The 18,410-nt window shown below is 38.1% G+C and overlaps 1 protein-coding gene across 2 annotated transcripts; it reads left to right on the forward strand.

The window, feature by feature from the left end:
* Nucleotides 1-975: 975 nt before the first annotated feature.
* On the forward strand, nucleotides 976-16,028 carry ddc (dopa decarboxylase). 2 transcript variants are annotated; one of them, XR_010914763.1, is made up of 15 exons: nucleotides 976-1,095; nucleotides 3,145-3,352; nucleotides 3,853-3,966; nucleotides 4,062-4,181; nucleotides 6,459-6,593; nucleotides 7,562-7,705; nucleotides 8,157-8,223; nucleotides 8,466-8,560; nucleotides 10,019-10,086; nucleotides 10,703-10,779; nucleotides 11,711-11,730; nucleotides 11,841-11,939; nucleotides 14,671-14,772; nucleotides 15,154-15,507; nucleotides 15,634-16,028. XR_010914763.1 is itself a non-coding variant. In XM_067509019.1 (14 exons), the coding sequence occupies exons 2-14, from the start codon at nucleotides 3,152-3,154 to the stop codon at nucleotides 15,352-15,354; spliced, it is 1,443 nt and encodes a 480-aa protein (XP_067365120.1). In that variant the 5' UTR covers nucleotides 976-1,095; nucleotides 3,145-3,151; the 3' UTR covers nucleotides 15,355-16,028. The 2 variants fall into 2 exon arrangements, 1 of the variants encoding a protein (XP_067365120.1); XM_067509019.1 differs by having other exon boundaries at nucleotides 15,154-16,028.
* Nucleotides 16,029-18,410: the final 2,382 nt, after the last annotated feature.

Genomic DNA, 18,410 nt, shown 5'->3' on the forward strand with positions numbered 1-18,410 from the left:
AGACTATCTCAATTATCACTGCACGTGATGTGGGGTACACCCTGGACAAGTCTCCAGTGTATTTCAGGGCCAACACAGAGAGACAAACACAGACAGACAACCGTTCACATCGACACCTGCGAGCAGTTTAGAATGACCAATGAACCTAACGTACATGTCTTTGGACTGTGAGAAGAAAATGCAAAACCAGAGGGGGAACAAGTAAACTCCACATAAAAAGGCCACGGTTCGCCGGAAACTAAATCGATGACTGATTAAAGTTGAAAAACCTAAGACACCATCTGTGTGATGTTCTTTGGATCATTATACATACAAAGTAGTGAAGCCTCGGGGCCAGAAAAACGTTTGGATGGCCCTTCAGAGGAGAAGATGGGATAACGGAAGCCCTCCCAGGAGAAGTCCCCCTAAAAAGGAGAGCCTCCCTTAGCAAAAGAGCCCAAGTGAATCCAGCCCAAAGAAAAATAAAAAAAAAATAGAAAGAAGAGGCAAAACAGACGCAGTCTACGAGTGAAGAACCAGAACTGGTAGTTGATAACATCAGCTCTACTGGTTTCTTTTTAAGCCTGAATTTGAACTAAGGGTCACAGCAAAACACAGTATACAACGATGAGCCACAGCATTAACATGGCTGCTCTGAGCAGTCTGCAGCTACACAGCCCCAAAGCTCACAGAGTTGATTTTAACCACTTTATGGTGCTAACAGGTTGTTAGCCTATAATAATACATCCGCATACCGTTCATACTATTTTTATTAAAAAAAACTTTTTTTTTTTAAATTAAAACCATAAGGTGCTGTTAATATTGGGGATAATTAGGTTAGAGCTAGCCCTCACCACCACAGAAAGCCCAGTAAATGTGTGTGCGTGTGTGTGTGGAGATACAGCAAATTTATAAATCAGATTTTCTGTATTGCCTGTGAGCCTTGTTCCCATTGGCTGCCCTAGTCGAGGTTGATAAGGTGGGGGTGGTTCATGGCAAGATAAAAGGAGCAAATGTCTCTTGTCCTGCTTACACATTGACAAACACACTCACCACGTGCTTGTCCATTCGTCTCTCTGTGGACGTTAAACAAGAGAAGAGGATCCACCTAAAAATGTGAGTATAAAAAATGCACTAACACACACACACACACATGCATATATATCCAACATGTCTAATCCTATTCAAGATAAGGATAGTGGTTCTTTTCAACAAGGGGAAGCGATATGGAGGGTGAACCACTTGTTGAATGATAGTGGTAAGAATAATGTTCACATGTACCATTTGAACAGGCAGCGTGAAAGAAATCTTGATCCGGCTCTGTTGTAAACAGGTTTTTAAAACTGTTTCCTGAGTTTACAACAATGGTTCATAAGAACAGACTACAAAGATTATTTTCAGCTAGTAAGCTTTATTTTTCATTGTCAGTTCACAAAGTGACAGCAGTCTATAAGTCTGAGTTTATGTGTTGGTAAGAGGGTAACACCTTCTAGATACAGTACATGCATATTGTGTAAGCTCATCTAAACTGTGTCAAGGAGCTTGTATATGTCTGTTTGGTAGCATGTGCATGTGCACCTGTTCTGTAAATGAAAATTACTCAATATCTTGTAAAAGGCACCCACAGGTGCAGCAACTTAGCTGTTTATTTAGCATAATTTGCCCCCCACCCCACAGGCCATTTTAATGGGAATTAAAGTAAAATGACACTAATCTTAACGATACTGTGTGGAGCGACCGATTAGACCTATTACCGAAAGTATTGGAGTGTCAAAACCTATTCATTTGTTTTTGCTGGACTCTGAAGACATTTGGGTTCAAAATAAAAAGATTATTATCAGACAACGGTCAAGAATTTTAGCTTCCCATCGAGACCCCACAAACCGACTAATGTATCCAGCTGTCATACAGTTGGGAGCTGGGAGGGGCCTCAGCTGTCATGCTGTGTGCCATCTTTGAGGTCTTTACAGGGCTATTCAGCTCTGCAGAACCAAATGCCAGAATCTGATTCGGACTGGGTCCAAATTCTGCTCAGTTGAGTCAGACTGAGGTCCCAGGTCAGATCTGGGTGACAACATGTCCTTTAGCAAAGTGGATCAGAATGGATCCGAGCCTACAAAGGGTCAGGTGTGGTTCAGTGCAAGAGAAAAAGCAAACTTTGAACTTTACAACTCACCGCTTTGTTGTGAGAAGGGTTTTGAAATAACTCTTTTTTTAAGAAAACCAGTCACCTGCCATAGAAGAAGACTGGAAAGCACAATCTATGACACCACCTGCACCATGTTTCATGAGCTTAAATGGGTTTCCTGTTGATTTATTCTTTTTGACAACAAAAGCAGTTTTAATAAGTACTGTTGAATCCAACACTTGTAGTAATTGTAATACAAAAGTAGTCGGTTAGAGCTATTTACAGGTTGAACAAACTGTCTCACAGGACACACTTGGAAAACAAGAAACATCTATCACTCACATGTTCAAGTAGTTTTATTTTTATTTTTTTTATTTGGGTCATCTGATTCACAAAGTGTTATATTCTGTGCTGTGCAACATATTTAGGTGTAACTACTGTCAATTAAAAGCTGACATTTTGTCTGATATCCAACCTTTGTTCATAAACACAAATGTGTTCAGAATACAGCAAACACAAGTAAACTGGACTTGCTGATCTATACTTTTTGAAGGGGACTGTATCCCCGAGTCCCCCAGCATGAGGGACGTGTCGTCTCCGTGTGCTTTGTGCAAATATATTTTGCACATTTCATACAAGTCATGGTCGTCTTGACATCATCAGATGACTTGCGGACCAATGGGTCAATTTGACTTTTAACATAACAGCAGGGTTAAGTAGACTTTTTCTATTCTCCTGTAGGATGAACGGAAAATTTGTGAATAACTCCTCCCCCGACTCTTAGCATTACAACAGTAACTTTCAAGGCCCAAATTAAAGAGTGTGAAATCCACTTTTGACTCATAGAGAGCAATCTAAAAGAAAACGACATTTTAAATTTATGGATTTTTTATATTTATGTATATATTATATAAATTACTTTGCATATGACTTCATTATTAAACCTTCATGACTTCACTTGACATAGTTGTGAGTAACTATGAAATTTTTTATCATCATACTCCCTATACAAAAACAGCCACTCTGCTTTGTTGCAGTGGTAGCATGGATGCTGCAGAGTTTCGACGCAGAGGGAAGGAGATGGTGGACTACATGGCTGACTATCTGGAGAAAATAGAACAGCGACCAGTTTACCCAGATCTGGAACCCGGGTATCTTCGGTCTTTGATCCCCTCTGAGGCCCCTCTGGAGCCTGAGACTTATGAAGACATTATAAAAGATGTGGAGAGGGTCATAATGCCAGGGGTAAACGTACACTTTGTTGTACATCCACAGATGCTATCTTCTGACATTTTCGTTCAGATTAATCTTTTAGGTGATTCTGTAAAGTAATACTTGTGTAGAGAACAGGCCTTTTCATTCGCGGAACCCTGTCCGTAAATATAAGAACTAATTTAGCAATCTGATTATGTGATAGCAGTGTGTAACAGCTGCGTCACGTGCTCACAGCCATGAGAAATTCACATTGCTAGAAATTTTTGTAAACATTTTGTTCTATGTTGTAATATTTAAAAAATGTTGTCATTGATGTTTGGTGCTACTGGAATAACCTGGTTGTAACCTGTTCTGAAACAGAGTCTGGTAATACTTATTGATTAAAAGAGACATGTTAGTACAAAGTACAGTTTCACTGTTACTAATGATGTAATATAGGAGACAAATGTTCTGATGACCATGTGTTCCCTTAAAGAAATATGGTTGATTTGCTGTTAGATTTATTGTCTGCATATTTCCTCTGTCTCCAGATAACCCACTGGCAGAGTCCAAACTTCTTTGCTTACTTTCCAGCTTCCTGTTCTTACCCTGCCATGTTGGGCGACATGCTGTCTGGGGCCATTGGCTGTATTGGGTTCTCCTGGGTAACAAACACCTAGCTGTGTCTCAGTGCCTGACTGTGTACATAACGTGCACAGACAGAGCATGTTGAGATTTTTGACTGTATTTTGTGTTTCAGGCTGCCAGTCCAGCCTGCACCGAGCTGGAGACCGTGATGTTAGATTGGCTTGGAAAGATGCTGAAACTGCCTGAGTGTTTCATAGCTGGGACTGACGGTCACGGAGGAGGTGTCATCCAAGTACGTTTTGTTTCTGTGTGTTTATGCTAGTGTAAGTAATTGTTCTCAGGTTGTATGTCTACTATATGTAGCTCAACACTGTCAACTAAAAGCCTCAAAACAGGGTTGTGGGAATCATAACTTTTGCAACATTTGTGTTTGTATTGTTAGTTTGACTTTCAGAAAGACAAAGATGTTTATATGTACCCAACCCATATTCATCAGCTGTTTGTAGACTATTGATTGATTGTTGCTTTCTCTATCTGGTTCACACCAGCTGGAAATTTGCAGGAAATTGCCTTTTAATATGTCATCCACAGGAGGACAGGGAAGACGATTATGGTGCTGGGATTGTTTCGTGTGGCCAAAGGCTAAACATTAGTTTAGTGTTCCATCGACTGAAAAGGCAGAGGAGGATGCTGTGTGTGTGTGTGTGTGTGTGTGTGTGTGTGTGTGTGGCATAGTGAGCGGTGAAGCATGAGAGTGCACTCTGATGACAGATCATTTCATGCCTTTTCTATTGTGACCACCTGAGTGCAACGGTGTGTTTATGTGTCTGTGTGCTCATCTGGTTCATTGTGTTTTTGTTTCTATCTTGTCACTCTCCTTTTTAAGTGCAGCTTACCAGCTCACTATGGCAACAAACAGGGCTCTTCTCACTGCAGCTGGGCTAATGAGCGCTGTGACAGCACATTGCCAGTCTGCTATTATAAACTAATACCAGCATAAGGGGAAATGGTGACCTTAGATTTCCTTCTTTACTCATGTGTAAACCATGTAGCAAAACAAGGCAGTTTTTTTAACCAAATTAAGAACAAATGACAAAACCTTAAAGGTCTTAAATCAGTCAAACAAATGATTCAATAAATTAATAAATAAATAACAGTTTGTTAAAGACACAAACTTGCAATTTCAGTTTGGATGCATGCACCATCTTTATCTTTAACTCCACGAGATTGAGAACAGGTTGGCTTATCGGTGGAACATTACTTCCTATACTTAAGTGTGTATATGTGCTCATAAAGAGAACTGCAACAGGTTCAAAGGTACATTATAGTTATGTTTCAGAAAAAGAAAAAACGGCCAGTACCTGATGGTACTATGCTGTTATAAAGAGTACCATGTTCAGAGGCTGCTGCACTGTAGTTAATGTGCTGTGTAAGCAAGGGAGAGGCAGGAAGTACACTCGGGTAAATTGATGTTAGCTTTTCTTTGTTTTAATGCCTTGGAACCTGTGTTAATCACACTGATTTGATGGACAGGTTAATTAATTCATCTCTTTTGTGGATCCCTAACCTCTTAAAAATCAAGCTTTATTTTTCTCTGCCTTATAGTTTTGACATGTATTAACCTACTTATTTTGTGAGTATTCTGTGCTCATTCATTTGAAGGATTTGAAATTTCATTGACTGTCTTGTGGTAATGCCACCGATACACCAGAAAACACGCATTACTTCATTAGGTAGCCTCAAAATATTGTCTCTGTTATCAGCCGGCTTGGATGATGACACACAAAACAGTTTCTAGGTCCTGTGCCTTTTTCAGTGTTCAAATCAAAAGCAACATTAACCACCTGAATTCCTCTGTATGTTTAAAGAAAGACCCTCATTATAGACTAGCATTAATTCATTAGGGCCAGAAGACAAAGGAATCGATAGATCAGTGACCTACAGTATCAGTTATGCTCATACAGTAGAAATCCTGAGAATGTTGATGTGCAGTAAAATACAGTTGCATTATGACAGCAGCATTTTAACACCATAGTAATCCTATTAATTTATGACTTTTTAGCCACTATCAAAACAGTAGCCTTTATTATACTATCATAAAGGCAGCCTTTCAACAACTAACAAATGTTTGACAAGTGTTTCCATTTGCTAGAACATCTCCATGAACACTTTCTGTATCTGACTGAATTAATACACCTCTCCACTGAAAGCTGGAAATCCACAGCAGCTTTTCTTTACACATCCATAATAAGCTTTAATTACACACCAGAAGGTGTTTCCAAATATATTTTAAGCAAGACGGTCATGCCAAATGATGCTTAATTTGTTTTTTTTGTATGTCGAGATTAATTTGTTTATTCTACAATTTTGAGCTTTAGCCAGTAACTTGACAAAGTGTCCTGTTTGCTCAGGGAGCACAACCCAGCAGTCCATAGTCAAAACAGCAGAGAGACTGAAAAACTTCATGTATTTAATTTTTAGATTTTGTAAACAGAGGTAACATTCACCATAGGCATCAAACCCATGACAGTGGAGCACTGCTTAATAGTTTCCTATAATTCTCCAACAGAGCACAGCCAGTGAGGCGACCCTGATGGCTTTGCTTGCTGCCCGTTGCAAGGCCATCCGAAGGGTCAAAGCCACCAACCCCAAAAAATCAGAAGCGGAAATCCTCTCCAAACTGGTGGCATATACCTCCGAGCAGGTAAGTACAAAACGATATTTGCAGTATTACTTTTGTCTGCTTTATGACGCTTTAAGTTACCTGCATTTCCAATTCAACACAATTTCAATTTTAGATTTTGGAGCACTAGGGCAACAATAATGAATAGACCACAGTGTGAAGTATTTTAGGAAGGCACTGATCATTTACAGTGTTTTTAACAGAAAAGAATAAAGATTGCAATTATACCGAACAGCCAGTTCTGTCAGGGCAGAAAAACATTGCATTTGCAAAGGTTCTGCACATATTTTGGCTTCTATAAATGGTCTCACTTAAGAGCAGTTCATGTAAACTCAGATTCATTTATGGTTACCTCAGTAATGGTGAAAGAGTTTTTTAGTGATTGAGTGAGACATTGAGTGAGGATCAGTCAGGCAGTAGCTCGCTCTGATCAGGTTTAATACCAGGCTCACTTTGTGATTGAGTTAGGGAGTCGCCTGAGGGCCACACAGACCTTTACAGAGAGAACGGTTAGTTGTTTTTCTGCTCACAGGTCATTTGTGGTACAAGTAAGTCATGGTAAGGGAAAAAGGTTTAAGGTCTGTGGTTAAGTATGAAGTCAAAATGTGAAAGATCATTATGTCGGAAATGTTGCTGAAATCTGCCAGTATACGTACAATTTACAAGTTTGTTCTTGTACCATGACAATCATTTAAATAAGACAGATTTTTGCTAATTGACAGAAAGTCTTCTCGTTGAATATTGTTAACATTTATTTTAATAAATATAACTTGTTAAACAAATGTTACTTAACATCATACATTTTCTAATAGCTACTGTGTTAATGAGGTTTGACATGAACATAATGACTATGTGTCTAATAATTTCACCATATAAAATCATGTAAGAGGTTTATCTTCACACAGAAAGCAGGGGGGGACTTACCTCTGTGATCCAACAATGTGCTTACTTTGCTCTTCTCACAACTGTTGCCCGTCCCTTCTCATAAGGCTCATTCCTCAGTGGAGCGTGCGGCTCTGATTGGAGGAGTGATGATGAGGAAAGTTCCTACAGACAAAAGCTACGCTGTTGCAGGTGATGTGCTTAAGAAAATGGTGGAGGAGGACAAAGCAGCTGGACTCATCCCTTTCTATGTAAGAGAAGACAAAAACAAATCAACATTCAATCAGATGCCACAGAGTAAACACATCCCCACCATTACATTTTGTTAATTTTACACATCTGTCACTCATTTGCTTTTACTAGAACCATTTGCACCGCCAACCTCTAAGCTGCCTATGATTTTGTTGTGTGCACCCTGAGACATTTCATTTGGATTGTTGAATGCCTGTCTATATAGTTAATCCCTGTGTCAGCTGGACCTACAGCTAGCTATCAGTCTACAGTGTGGGCTTCAGTAGCCCAGCAGCTCTGAGTCTAAACTTGCTGGATTTATTAAAATAAAACATCATGTTACACTACCTGCAATGACTAAATTTGTTTCTCATTTTCTAGCACAGAATTAAATTTGTCCTCTTTTTGAAATGGCACAGGTTACAAAGAACATCAGTGCCTTTATGATTTGTGTGTGTCTCTGTGTTTCAGTTCTGTGCGACTCTTGGCACAACTCCATCATGCGCTTTTGATCACATCACTGAGCTGGGACCCATATGTAAGTCAACGGCTGCAGCAGCGCACAACTGACGTGATTCACAACAGGAATTATACAGGATTTGACAAATCAATTGATTAGTCAGATTTTCAAGCACACACACAAAAATGTGTAACATTTTATTTTATTTTCAACACACATACAGTATTGGTTAATTCAATCTCCATATATGTTTTCACGGTATTTAATTCATTTTGGATTTCCTGACATTCATAAAAGTCTCTGCTTCTTTTCTGTTCCAGGTAACGAGGAAAACATATGGATGCATATTGATGCAGCATATGCTGGGAGTGCATTTATCTGCCCCGAGTTTAGGCCTTTGCTGAACGGAGTTGAGGTATGCTAAAATACATGAGCATTAATATCAGTATAGTGCACTGACACTATTGACAAAATTTCAACAATCAGCTCTAATATTTCTTGAAAAAATATCATAAGGTGCAATAGGGTTTATGTGTAATCAAAAAGTTCAGGCACAGATGGAGTTTGTGCCGGATGATAAGAGAACATCTTTCTGTTTAATTGTTTGTGAAATATCTTCCCTATCATCTATGAAAGGAAACACTTATGTCTGACTGGTTATTTCCAGCTGCTTCATTTCTGTTTGAAAATGGCATATTGTTAATGTCAAGGAGTGAGTAATAGGCCAAACAATCGGCATAAGACGAAAGAGCATCAATTTGCCTTTTGAGGCTGCAAAGCTGCTGTTGCTCCTCAAGCTGTGCAGAGACGCAGAGATAAGGACAGAGTAATTTCCTGAGGCAGCGTTAGACCTTTATATATCACTGTTTATTAGACACACGAGTTCAAACAATGTTGGGAGACAGAGAAAACAGGCTTGGCTGTACAATGACCAACTGTTGCTTCATCCTTTCTCCTATGGACAGTTATCTGTCAAAGCTGCTTTTAAATTCAGATGATTATGAGTTTTCTTCCCATATTCTTGTAATTTTACTTTTTCTTGTATTTTCTATTCAATGGGGAATTAAAATTCTGGATCCTTCTTTCAGGAAACAGAGGGTAAATGACGGGTTCACAAACCTGTTTAAAGCAAATGCAGTTATATTTAGTGGTATATGTGTAATATGTGTTACAGAAGTTATAACATATGATTTAGAAACATTATGAAGTCAAGGAAAGTTGTACGATAAAGACATGAAAATGGGTCCTGGTCTTTTTGCATGGGAGTACTGCTCTGGTGGATGGTTGGTTTCTAGGATATGAGTGATGGGCGAATCAGGCGACTTACTCTTTTTGAATCAGTCAGCATGGCAACTGTCATCCAAGAACCTGTCTCACATTGTCTCTTTGTGCCGTGTTATTGCATTTTAGGAGGTAGAGAAAAAGGATATTGCAAAAGATATCAAACAAAAAGATGAGAACAGATTAAAGAAGGATTTTTATTCTCTGTCTCTTTGGATAAACCTTGCTCGGAAAGGGTTATTTCTCATGCACTCTGCAAGCTGTGGGTTCAATGGTCCTCTTTTGCATTTCAAATAAATTGTGTCTGCTTTGGTGCAGATAATACTGTTGGTGAGAAGCTTGTCTCTGTCAGTAAAAATAAATAAGATTTAAAATTCTTCAGCGTGTGTTTTCGCAAATATTGTGAGCTTGTGTTTAAAACAATACGGCCAATGATTAGGTTTCTTTTTCCTCTGGCACCTTATTAGATTATTCCGAAAAATAAATAAATACATAGCAGTCCACAGACTTCCCTGAAAGCCGGTGATATTATGCTATGGTGCCATATTCATAGTTTTGTGTTTATTTTTATTTATTCTTTTCATCATTATAGTTTGCAGACTCTTTCAACTTCAACCCACACAAATGGCTTTTAATCAACTTTGACTGCTCTGCAATGTGGTAAGTCTCAGATACAAAGAAGCAATTTCCCAATAAATATTCTTTAACATTTATTCATAAAATCCAGAAATACTATCTGAACACACCGTGCTGGTGTGGATTAAGAATTTGCCAATACACTTCAGACACATTTTGCAAAGATATAAGAATTTAAGAGTGACTCACCAACAATGGTGACAAACCTGATATCAATCTACACCTCAGTCATTTACACAGTAAAAATAGAACCACGCCTTCCATCTGTCCCTTCTGTCAGCAGCAAACAAAATGAGGTATGCACTGTAAAAGATGGAAACTGAGGTGTTTCAAACCCTGATATGAGGCCAGAGGTTCCTAAAACCTTTTTACCCTCAACCTGGCACAGAATGCCAGTTGAAGTTGTACTGGCATGGCACAGTATACCTATTAAGGTGCCATATTGAAATAGACGTTTTAACATATTAATGTTTATTCATGAAATTACATTTGTGTACCTTGTTTTAAAAAAAATAATTTTTCTGATGATTTATTTTGTGTGAAACCAACATAAATAAACACATCATAGGCATTGGATTCTGAAAAAAGAAAGAAGATATTTGGTGTTGAAATTTTTTTTCTTGTCAACACTTGTCAACAGGGTGAAGAAGAGGACAGACATTATAGGAGCCTTCAAGGTGGAACCACTTTATCTGAAACATGAAAACCAGGAGTCAGGTAGAGTCACTTAAATTATCTGAATGCACACTCACAGATTAGTGTGGATGAAACTGGGGTCGACCCCATGACATCAACGAGCAGCTGGGAGTAAGATAATTGGTATATACTCATTTAATGTACAAAAAGATTAGGCATGAAATTGTGAGTAAACCCCTTTTAGTCCCATCTTTTAATTTGAATGACGTTGTCGTGGGGACATTTTTTTCTGGTCCACAGAACTTCAAACACTTTTTTGTGTGTGAAGATGTTGTGGCAGGATCAATAATTTCACAATCCTATCCCACCTGAGGTTAAGCTGATTTACAGTATTTGTGACCTAATTTAATTACTACACCACATTAGTATCATGTATTGTCCTCTGACATGTTTAACAAGTGTGTTATGTTTAGTGACTTTTGAACTAGAAACACCCAGGATGCATAGGACCAAATTTGAAATGAAGACTAATAAAACTATAGTGCTAGCACTGCATGTGGTTAAGTGCTTGCTCCTCAAATCCAGATGGACTCAGATCTGCACTATAATTTGTCCGATAGACAAGCAGAAAAAAAAGACACCTTTCTAAAGCCTTCTCTCACACAATCTGGACTCTTCAATGTAATTAGTGGTTATTAGCACCAGCTAACACAGGCTTCCATTCTGTAGAGAAAAGCTGTCTCTAGCCGGTGGTCTGTGTGGGCTGACAGTGCTCTAATCAGTGAGTTATGGGTGGTTGGTGCAATGACAGCAGCACCTGGAGAATGAAACAACAGCTTAGCAATAGATACGTGTGAAGGGCATAATGTTCAACGTGAGCAATGACAATTTAATTATAATGCTGCAAGTGACGGTTAGCAATCTGTGTTAGCTGATTGTGACTGAAGACATTTGACTGCACTTTGGACATTTATAAAGTCTAACAGTTTGTCATCTGCTTTACCTTCAACAGGACTGGTCACAGATTATAGGGTAAGATTATTCATTAATTTCTGCTTTAAATGTTACCCAGCAGCATCAGTATTGATGTAATCTTTGTTGGTGTAACCACTGTCCTGCTCCCCTACACATGCGTCCTCCAGCACTGGCAGATCCCACTAGGAAGAAGATTTCGCTCACTAAAGATGTGGTTTGTCTTCCGTATGTATGGGCTGAATGGTCTGCAAGCTCATGTGCGCAAGGTAGGAAACACACTAACAAAATACACCGTGGGTATGGGAAAGGGCAACACACTGAACATGAACAGGTGGAATCATTCCTTGTGAAAAATTTATATAGTTAGTATATAGTATATAGTAAATGAGGGCTATAATACATATAGATAAATACACTGTATCTGTAATACAATAATGGTGCTTCAAGTTGAGCAGATGATCTAAAAATGATGTACAGTAAGTTGCTGGATTCTCCACTGATGTTAAAATTAGGGTTATGGTTAAAATTAAATACATATTAAATAAATGTATAATCTATGAATTGTTACTTTTACTACCACCCACTTGGACTGTTTTTATACCCTTCATTGTGCAGATCTCATCAGTCCATAAATGATTCAATTGTTACCATACTACCTCCCCGTAGGTTGTTATCATGCGCTATATTGGACCCAAACATTATTATCACATGTTATAACATGTTTACAACAATAAATGCTACTTCCTTTTTAGTTTTAGTTACAAAAACCACACAAACATCTGAGTTAATGAAACCTCATAGTTTTGAATAAAATGTGTCATATTTACTACGGGCATAAGTTCAGTGTCATTATCAGAAATGGATGACAATTATAAACCTAAGTAGCAGAAGGCCACTTACTGAAGCATAATTATGGGCTGATAACAGCTGACTCGTGTGTGATAACAGCCTGACAAAGAGAACCATCACTGGACAGGCAGAGCAGTGGATAAGTGGGTTTAACGGTGTTGCCTTCATACAAAAGTAGAGTTAGATACCAGAAGATTTAGGTTTTAACAGCGTCAGTATGGCAATCCTGGTGTTATTAACCTAATCTAAAGCATAACTTCCATGTGCTTTATTAGAAATGTTTAAACGATTAGCAGAGCGCTACCTGTATTGAGTAGACCAGCTTCACTCTTTTTCTTCATCCATCCATCTCCCCTCTCTTCCTCTGGCCAATCACTCCTGAGAAAAAAACCAAACACTTCAGATAATCACATATGCCTGGTCTTTATGGTAAATGCCACCCCACCCCCCTTTCTCCTTCACTCCCATGCATCACCCCTTCTAATCCTCCTTACTGCTAAAGTCCTTTCAGTTCACTGTCTTCCCAGCTCTCTCTCTATCAGTATATCCTGCCAGTCAGACACTGCATGTCTGCTCTGCAACTTGTTAGCGACGTTTTTTCTTCCCTTCCCACCCATAACCATCCCTTTCCTAATGCCTTTTCTTCTTGCTGCTATCCCCCCCCCCCCCCCCCCCCCCCACCCCCCCCCCCCCCCCCCCCCCCCCCCCACTGCATCTTCCTCTCTCCAGTCTGTTTTGTCAATCAAATGAGCCTGTTCTGTGTTTGCTCTCCATTTAAAATGAAGTGGCACCAGCAGCATGGATCCCTGAAGCCATAACCCATCACGTGCTACAGTACTTTAGTGTTTATTACACTGAATGGTACAGTTTCTGAGCTGTGGTTTTGTTCAGCTGTACTTAAATATTGAGTCCGACATTATGTTGTATGGAAGCTCAGCATGTGCCCTGTGCTCTTCTTTGTCCTAGAGGATGAAAACACTTTAAATTTGACATTGTTTTAAAATCCTTGCAGACCTATGAACATGAACAAATATATGTATGTTATAATATTATTTTATTTATGCAATTTAATCATCAAATTAATTTCTTATTACACAGCTTTATCTTAGTATGAAGACAGACTACAACACCATACTGTATGAGTACTGCGCGCACAGTATTTTAACTTGTAAACATCTCTGGATGAGGGTGAATTATTTGTAATACAGAAGAAGCCAGTTGTTGGTTATTGAAGTTGGCTTCACTGCAGAGCAAGTGTCAAGGAAAGGAGTTTTGAAGTTCATGATTAGATGCCCCCAATATCTTGTTGGTCTCTTTAAGCCTAAGTCAATAAATGATGCTGTGGCAGCATGTTTTGGTCTCACAAGGCCATTTGAACATTAGTCTAAAGAGGCACAATGACATTTCCTAAAAGCAGACTTTGACACAGAATATGTTATGATTAATGAGTCCTGATTATAAAGTTTTGAACTGAGCCGCCCGGCCAGGGACCCCCTGCCAGGATATTTAATTACCATGTTTTTTTTTTTTAATATATAATGTCTTATCAGTGGTTTAAAGATCAAATGGTAACATTTATTCCTCCGAAAGGTTGTACTGGAAATGTTATGGCTGATTGATACAGTGCTGCCATCTAGCGAAAATAATAGAAGTTGCAGTCAAAACTTATTCCACTTAGTAACTGATAATTCCTTTGTCATTTACATTTCCTGTTCAAATGTATTTTACTTACATTTGTCAATGGGCCATGGACCAATGCTGATGTTTAAAGACAACAAGTAGGCCTTTTAAGATCAGTGCAAAACTACGTCATTTAAAATTTATTGTTCTGTGTACATTTTTACCACCAATATAGCAGCTCTGCCATAAATTCTACGTTTACCAGGTTATCGTTTCTCAGTTTTTAGGTTAAAACTGTAATAATTGGTAATGAAGCCGTACTGGACTGCATTATAAGAAAAGGTAGCGCTAATGTTTTGGCCTCTGTATTAAAAATGAATGAGGTTGTAAAAGTAGAATTCATGGCAGAGCCACTGTATTGGATTGCATTAAATTGCACAGGTGGTCATGATGTTAGACCTGATCAGGTGTATATTGTGACATATTGCATACAGTGGATGACATTTAACATGTTTCCTTTTTTTGCAGCACGTGGCATTGGCCAAGGAGTTTGAGAGTCTGGTGAGAGCAGATAAGAGGTTTGAGATCTGTGCTGAAGTCATCATGGGACTGGTCTGCTTCAGGCTTAAGGTAACAACACATAGACCTGCTTTTGTGATAAATCCAGTGCAGTCCTTACTCCACTGAAGTGATTTCTTACCAACTGTCAATAGATCTTAGTAGAGATGTAAACACAGATCTGAACTGCAGGAGTGAAAACAATTCAAATAGTATCAAATCCCTCATATTTTTTAAATAAACACCCTACATTTTTGTACATCTTCAATGTAGTTTAAATGGGTTTTAGCTGTAGATTTGGTTGTTGTCCACATAATGAAGGAAACTGATGTTCAGCCTTACTTCATGTGGATTGATTGAAAATGAAATTGGGACTAGCACTAATCCTCAAGGGATTCCACAAAGTGTCCAAATTACTTGAGCTTGATCTTTTCTCTTTCCTGCTCTTCTCAGGGCTCAAATGAGCTGAACCAGAACTTGCTAAAAAAGATCACCGAGAGCCATGAGATCCACTTGGTGCCTTGTCAGCTCTCAGGTAACTTTGTCCTGCGTTTTGCAATTTGTGCGAGCAGTACAGAGTCACGCCACATCCAACAAGCATGGCGACATATCACACAGTTGACCTTTGAGCTTCTGCAGGAGACCAGCCATTGACCCAGAAGCTGACCACTCTGAGGACCAAAGTTAGGACCAAAATTCAGAGTCTTATATTGCTGATACAAGATGTCTTGATGGAAATGAACAATGATTTCACAGTATACGTGGCGCTTCAATGTGTTTCTCTCTGCAGCCAGAGTATCCAGGCTTGTAAGCAGTGCTTATTATTATGCTGATTTTTTTGATGTTGCAAATTAATGCATGTGAAAATAACTCAAAACAAATCAACTGCCAAAAACCAAAATGTGCTCCAAATTTTCCATTTTCTATCCGCAGCTTCCCGCTCGACTGCCTCAGCTTTTAAATCACACTATTTGTATTTCACTGTTCTCATCATGCACTCATCCCCACGCAGTCTTGTCATTAATGTCACATCTGTGTCTTCTGTGGGTAAAGTTTGTTTTGGATGGTTGAGATGTTTTGGAGTTCAGCAATGAATGTATTGTACATTGTCCATGTGAATAATTATGAAAATAATAAGTCTAAGTGTGCTGCAATTGTTCTGTAAGTGCTCATTTATATGTTTAGTGATATATTTGAAATGAAAGATTTCAGATTACTTTGTGTAATAGTGTGAGGGTCTATATGCTGTGCAGAGTGTAAAAACCCTTTAGGAAGTTTGTGATTTGTGAGTTATATAAAGGCATATGAATAAAACTCATTTGATTTTTCATGTTTCATATTTTGTTGTGAGTGCCTACTGCCTACTTTGAAAAAAATATTCACTCCCCCCTTGAAACTTTTTTGTTTTTGACAAAACATTAACAAAAAGACTCTTTCATGCCAAAATGAAATCCCAGTTGTTGCATGTTCAGTCCCTCGCATCTCAGGCGCTGACACGTGTAAGTCTTTTAGCCTCCGTCAATAGTCCCCTTCCTTAATGTTTTTTCGGTTTTTGAGGACGCCCAGTTCTGTGTGGATTTATACTTGTGCCCTTTTCCTAACCATTTCCTAAAAAGAGATCTAACAGTACTTCAAGCGACAATTGCATACTTTGAAAATTTCTTGTACTAATTCCCTGACTTCTGCTTTTCAATATCCTTTTTGCAGAGTTGCTTGGAGTTTTATTTTATATTTATGGTGTATTGTTTGGCTAATATAGTGATTCACCAGTATCTGGACCTTCCAGACACTTATTGTATTTATACTACAGTCCTACAAATTCACTGCACTCAATTTAGCAAACTGTGTGGCTTTTAAAATAATTGGTTGCACCAGAGATTATTTTGGTGAGTTACTTAAAAAAGGGGTGAATACTTAGACAATCCAGTATTTTCAGTGTTATATTTTTAATTGATTTGGATTACTTTGTAGTGGCATCTTTTCATTATAAATAATAAAATATCTTAAACCACTTTTTGTATTCGGGGTTAAAGGGATGCTGGAACCTTTTTATGGGTCTGGTGGTTTACAATGTATGGAAGACAGTTCATAGAACATGCAAGGTTACAGAAAGTCCTTTTATGTTGCGAGTTAATATAAAATGGCAGAAAGGGTCTATCTTTTTAAATTATATTTACGTTTTTAAGTTATAATAAATTCAAGTTGTATTTTGTGTAGAGTAAACATTTATTTGCATAAGCTGACAATGACAACGGGGAGAGAAAATTTTTTTTCTGACAGACGATGAACACAATATTATCTTCAGAAATAAATAAGCTATTTTGCTTTTCAAATTGATTTGATGCCCAATGGGTCATTTCAGCCAATGCTGTGTGGAGCTAGCATCTAGGATACTCTTTGTCCCTCAAATTAGTCTCTGGTCATATATGTTTAGCTCTCAGGATTGATGGTCATTGTCATGGTGAACGTGATTAAAATAAGTGTGTTATTCATATCCCCAGCATACTTATAATAGACCATTAATAGATCATGAATTCCTCACATTAGTCTGCCAGGGGATATGTAAATGTGTGTGATGATCACCACACCTTGTTAATTCACATGACACATGTGTCAAGTTTTGTTCAAGGCGTTTTGGGTTTGAATAAGGTCTACTATAGTCGACAGGGTGTTTGGTTTGTATTTTCAATTTAGATTAAAAGTTTTAAATAGATCAGGGTCACAAAGATGGGATTCAGATGTGCCTTGCAATAGAACAGTGCATTGAATGAATTGTTTAAAAGCAGAGGGGTCAAAGCAGAGGGGTTAATTATTCTGCCCTGATTACCACTGAGCAATATTGTCCTGCTAATTCACTTTAAAAAAAAAGCTAAGTTAAGGTTATTCAGCATCTGACACATTCTGTAGAAAAATTGTGTATGATCTGTGAAACATTTGCATTGTTTTAGCTCTGGTTGACTAGACAACAGAGAGGAGAACACACGGTTAAACTGAGGTATTCAATTGTAAACTAGGGTTTATAAGGCTATTACATAGGTCCTAGTTCAAGTACTTGCAATGGTGCACTTGACCTGAATAGCCTGTATGAATAAAATATGGGCTTTTAGTAAGACACTGTGCTCTGTTAGGTTATTGAATGAAACATTAATTTTAAAATGCACACAGATAGAAGTAGATTGTCATTTACAAATAGAAAAAAATCTTCATACTTCATTCTTCATATGTATTATTAACAGTAATTCATAATGTATATATTTAGTATTTTGGGTCTTATTTTAATTCACTAGATATGTTTAGGATTTGTAAGGGTTTTAGATGAGAGAAACCCTGAAGCAGTGTTGCAGCAGCAGCAAATAAAAATGGCAGCTAAGAGGTATAAAACACAAAAATACACTATTTCATTTTTCTCTACAAATGTTAAATGATACAAATGTTTTGTAGTTTTTAAACATAATATAATTTAATAGAACAGACCAGTCTATCAATAAATATCACTGATTTGTATAAAAGTAATGGCAATGCTGTGATGATACAGGTATGTAATCTTCCAAATCCTGATCTTAGCTGTTTTAATGTAAAAGTCCTTTGTTGATGTGGAGTGCTTCACGCTGACTGTCTCAGCCCCTCAGATGCTTTTAGAATTACTTTAGGCCTCCCTGTTGTAATTAAACATTTATTCGAGGTCTCTGGGCTGAGTGGACTGATACAAG

Source organism: Channa argus, chromosome 7, assembly GCF_033026475.1.
Source record: "Channa argus isolate prfri chromosome 7, Channa argus male v1.0, whole genome shotgun sequence".
Taxonomy (NCBI): domain Eukaryota; kingdom Metazoa; phylum Chordata; class Actinopteri; order Anabantiformes; family Channidae; genus Channa; species Channa argus.

What these genes read in the sequence shown, in the direction of transcription:
- ddc (XM_067509019.1), top strand. Translation starts at nt 3,152, where the DNA reads ATGGATGCTGCAGAGTTTCGACGCAGAGGGAAGGAGATGGTGGACTAC. An exon ending in ACGGAGGAGGTGTCATCCAA is followed by an intron (nt 4,182 to 6,458) that starts GTACGTTTTGTT and finishes ATTCTCCAACAG; the next exon opens with AGCACAGCCAGTGAGGCGAC. An exon ending in CACTGAGCTGGGACCCATAT is followed by an intron (nt 8,224 to 8,465) that starts GTAAGTCAACGG and finishes TTTCTGTTCCAG; the next exon opens with GTAACGAGGAAAACATATGG.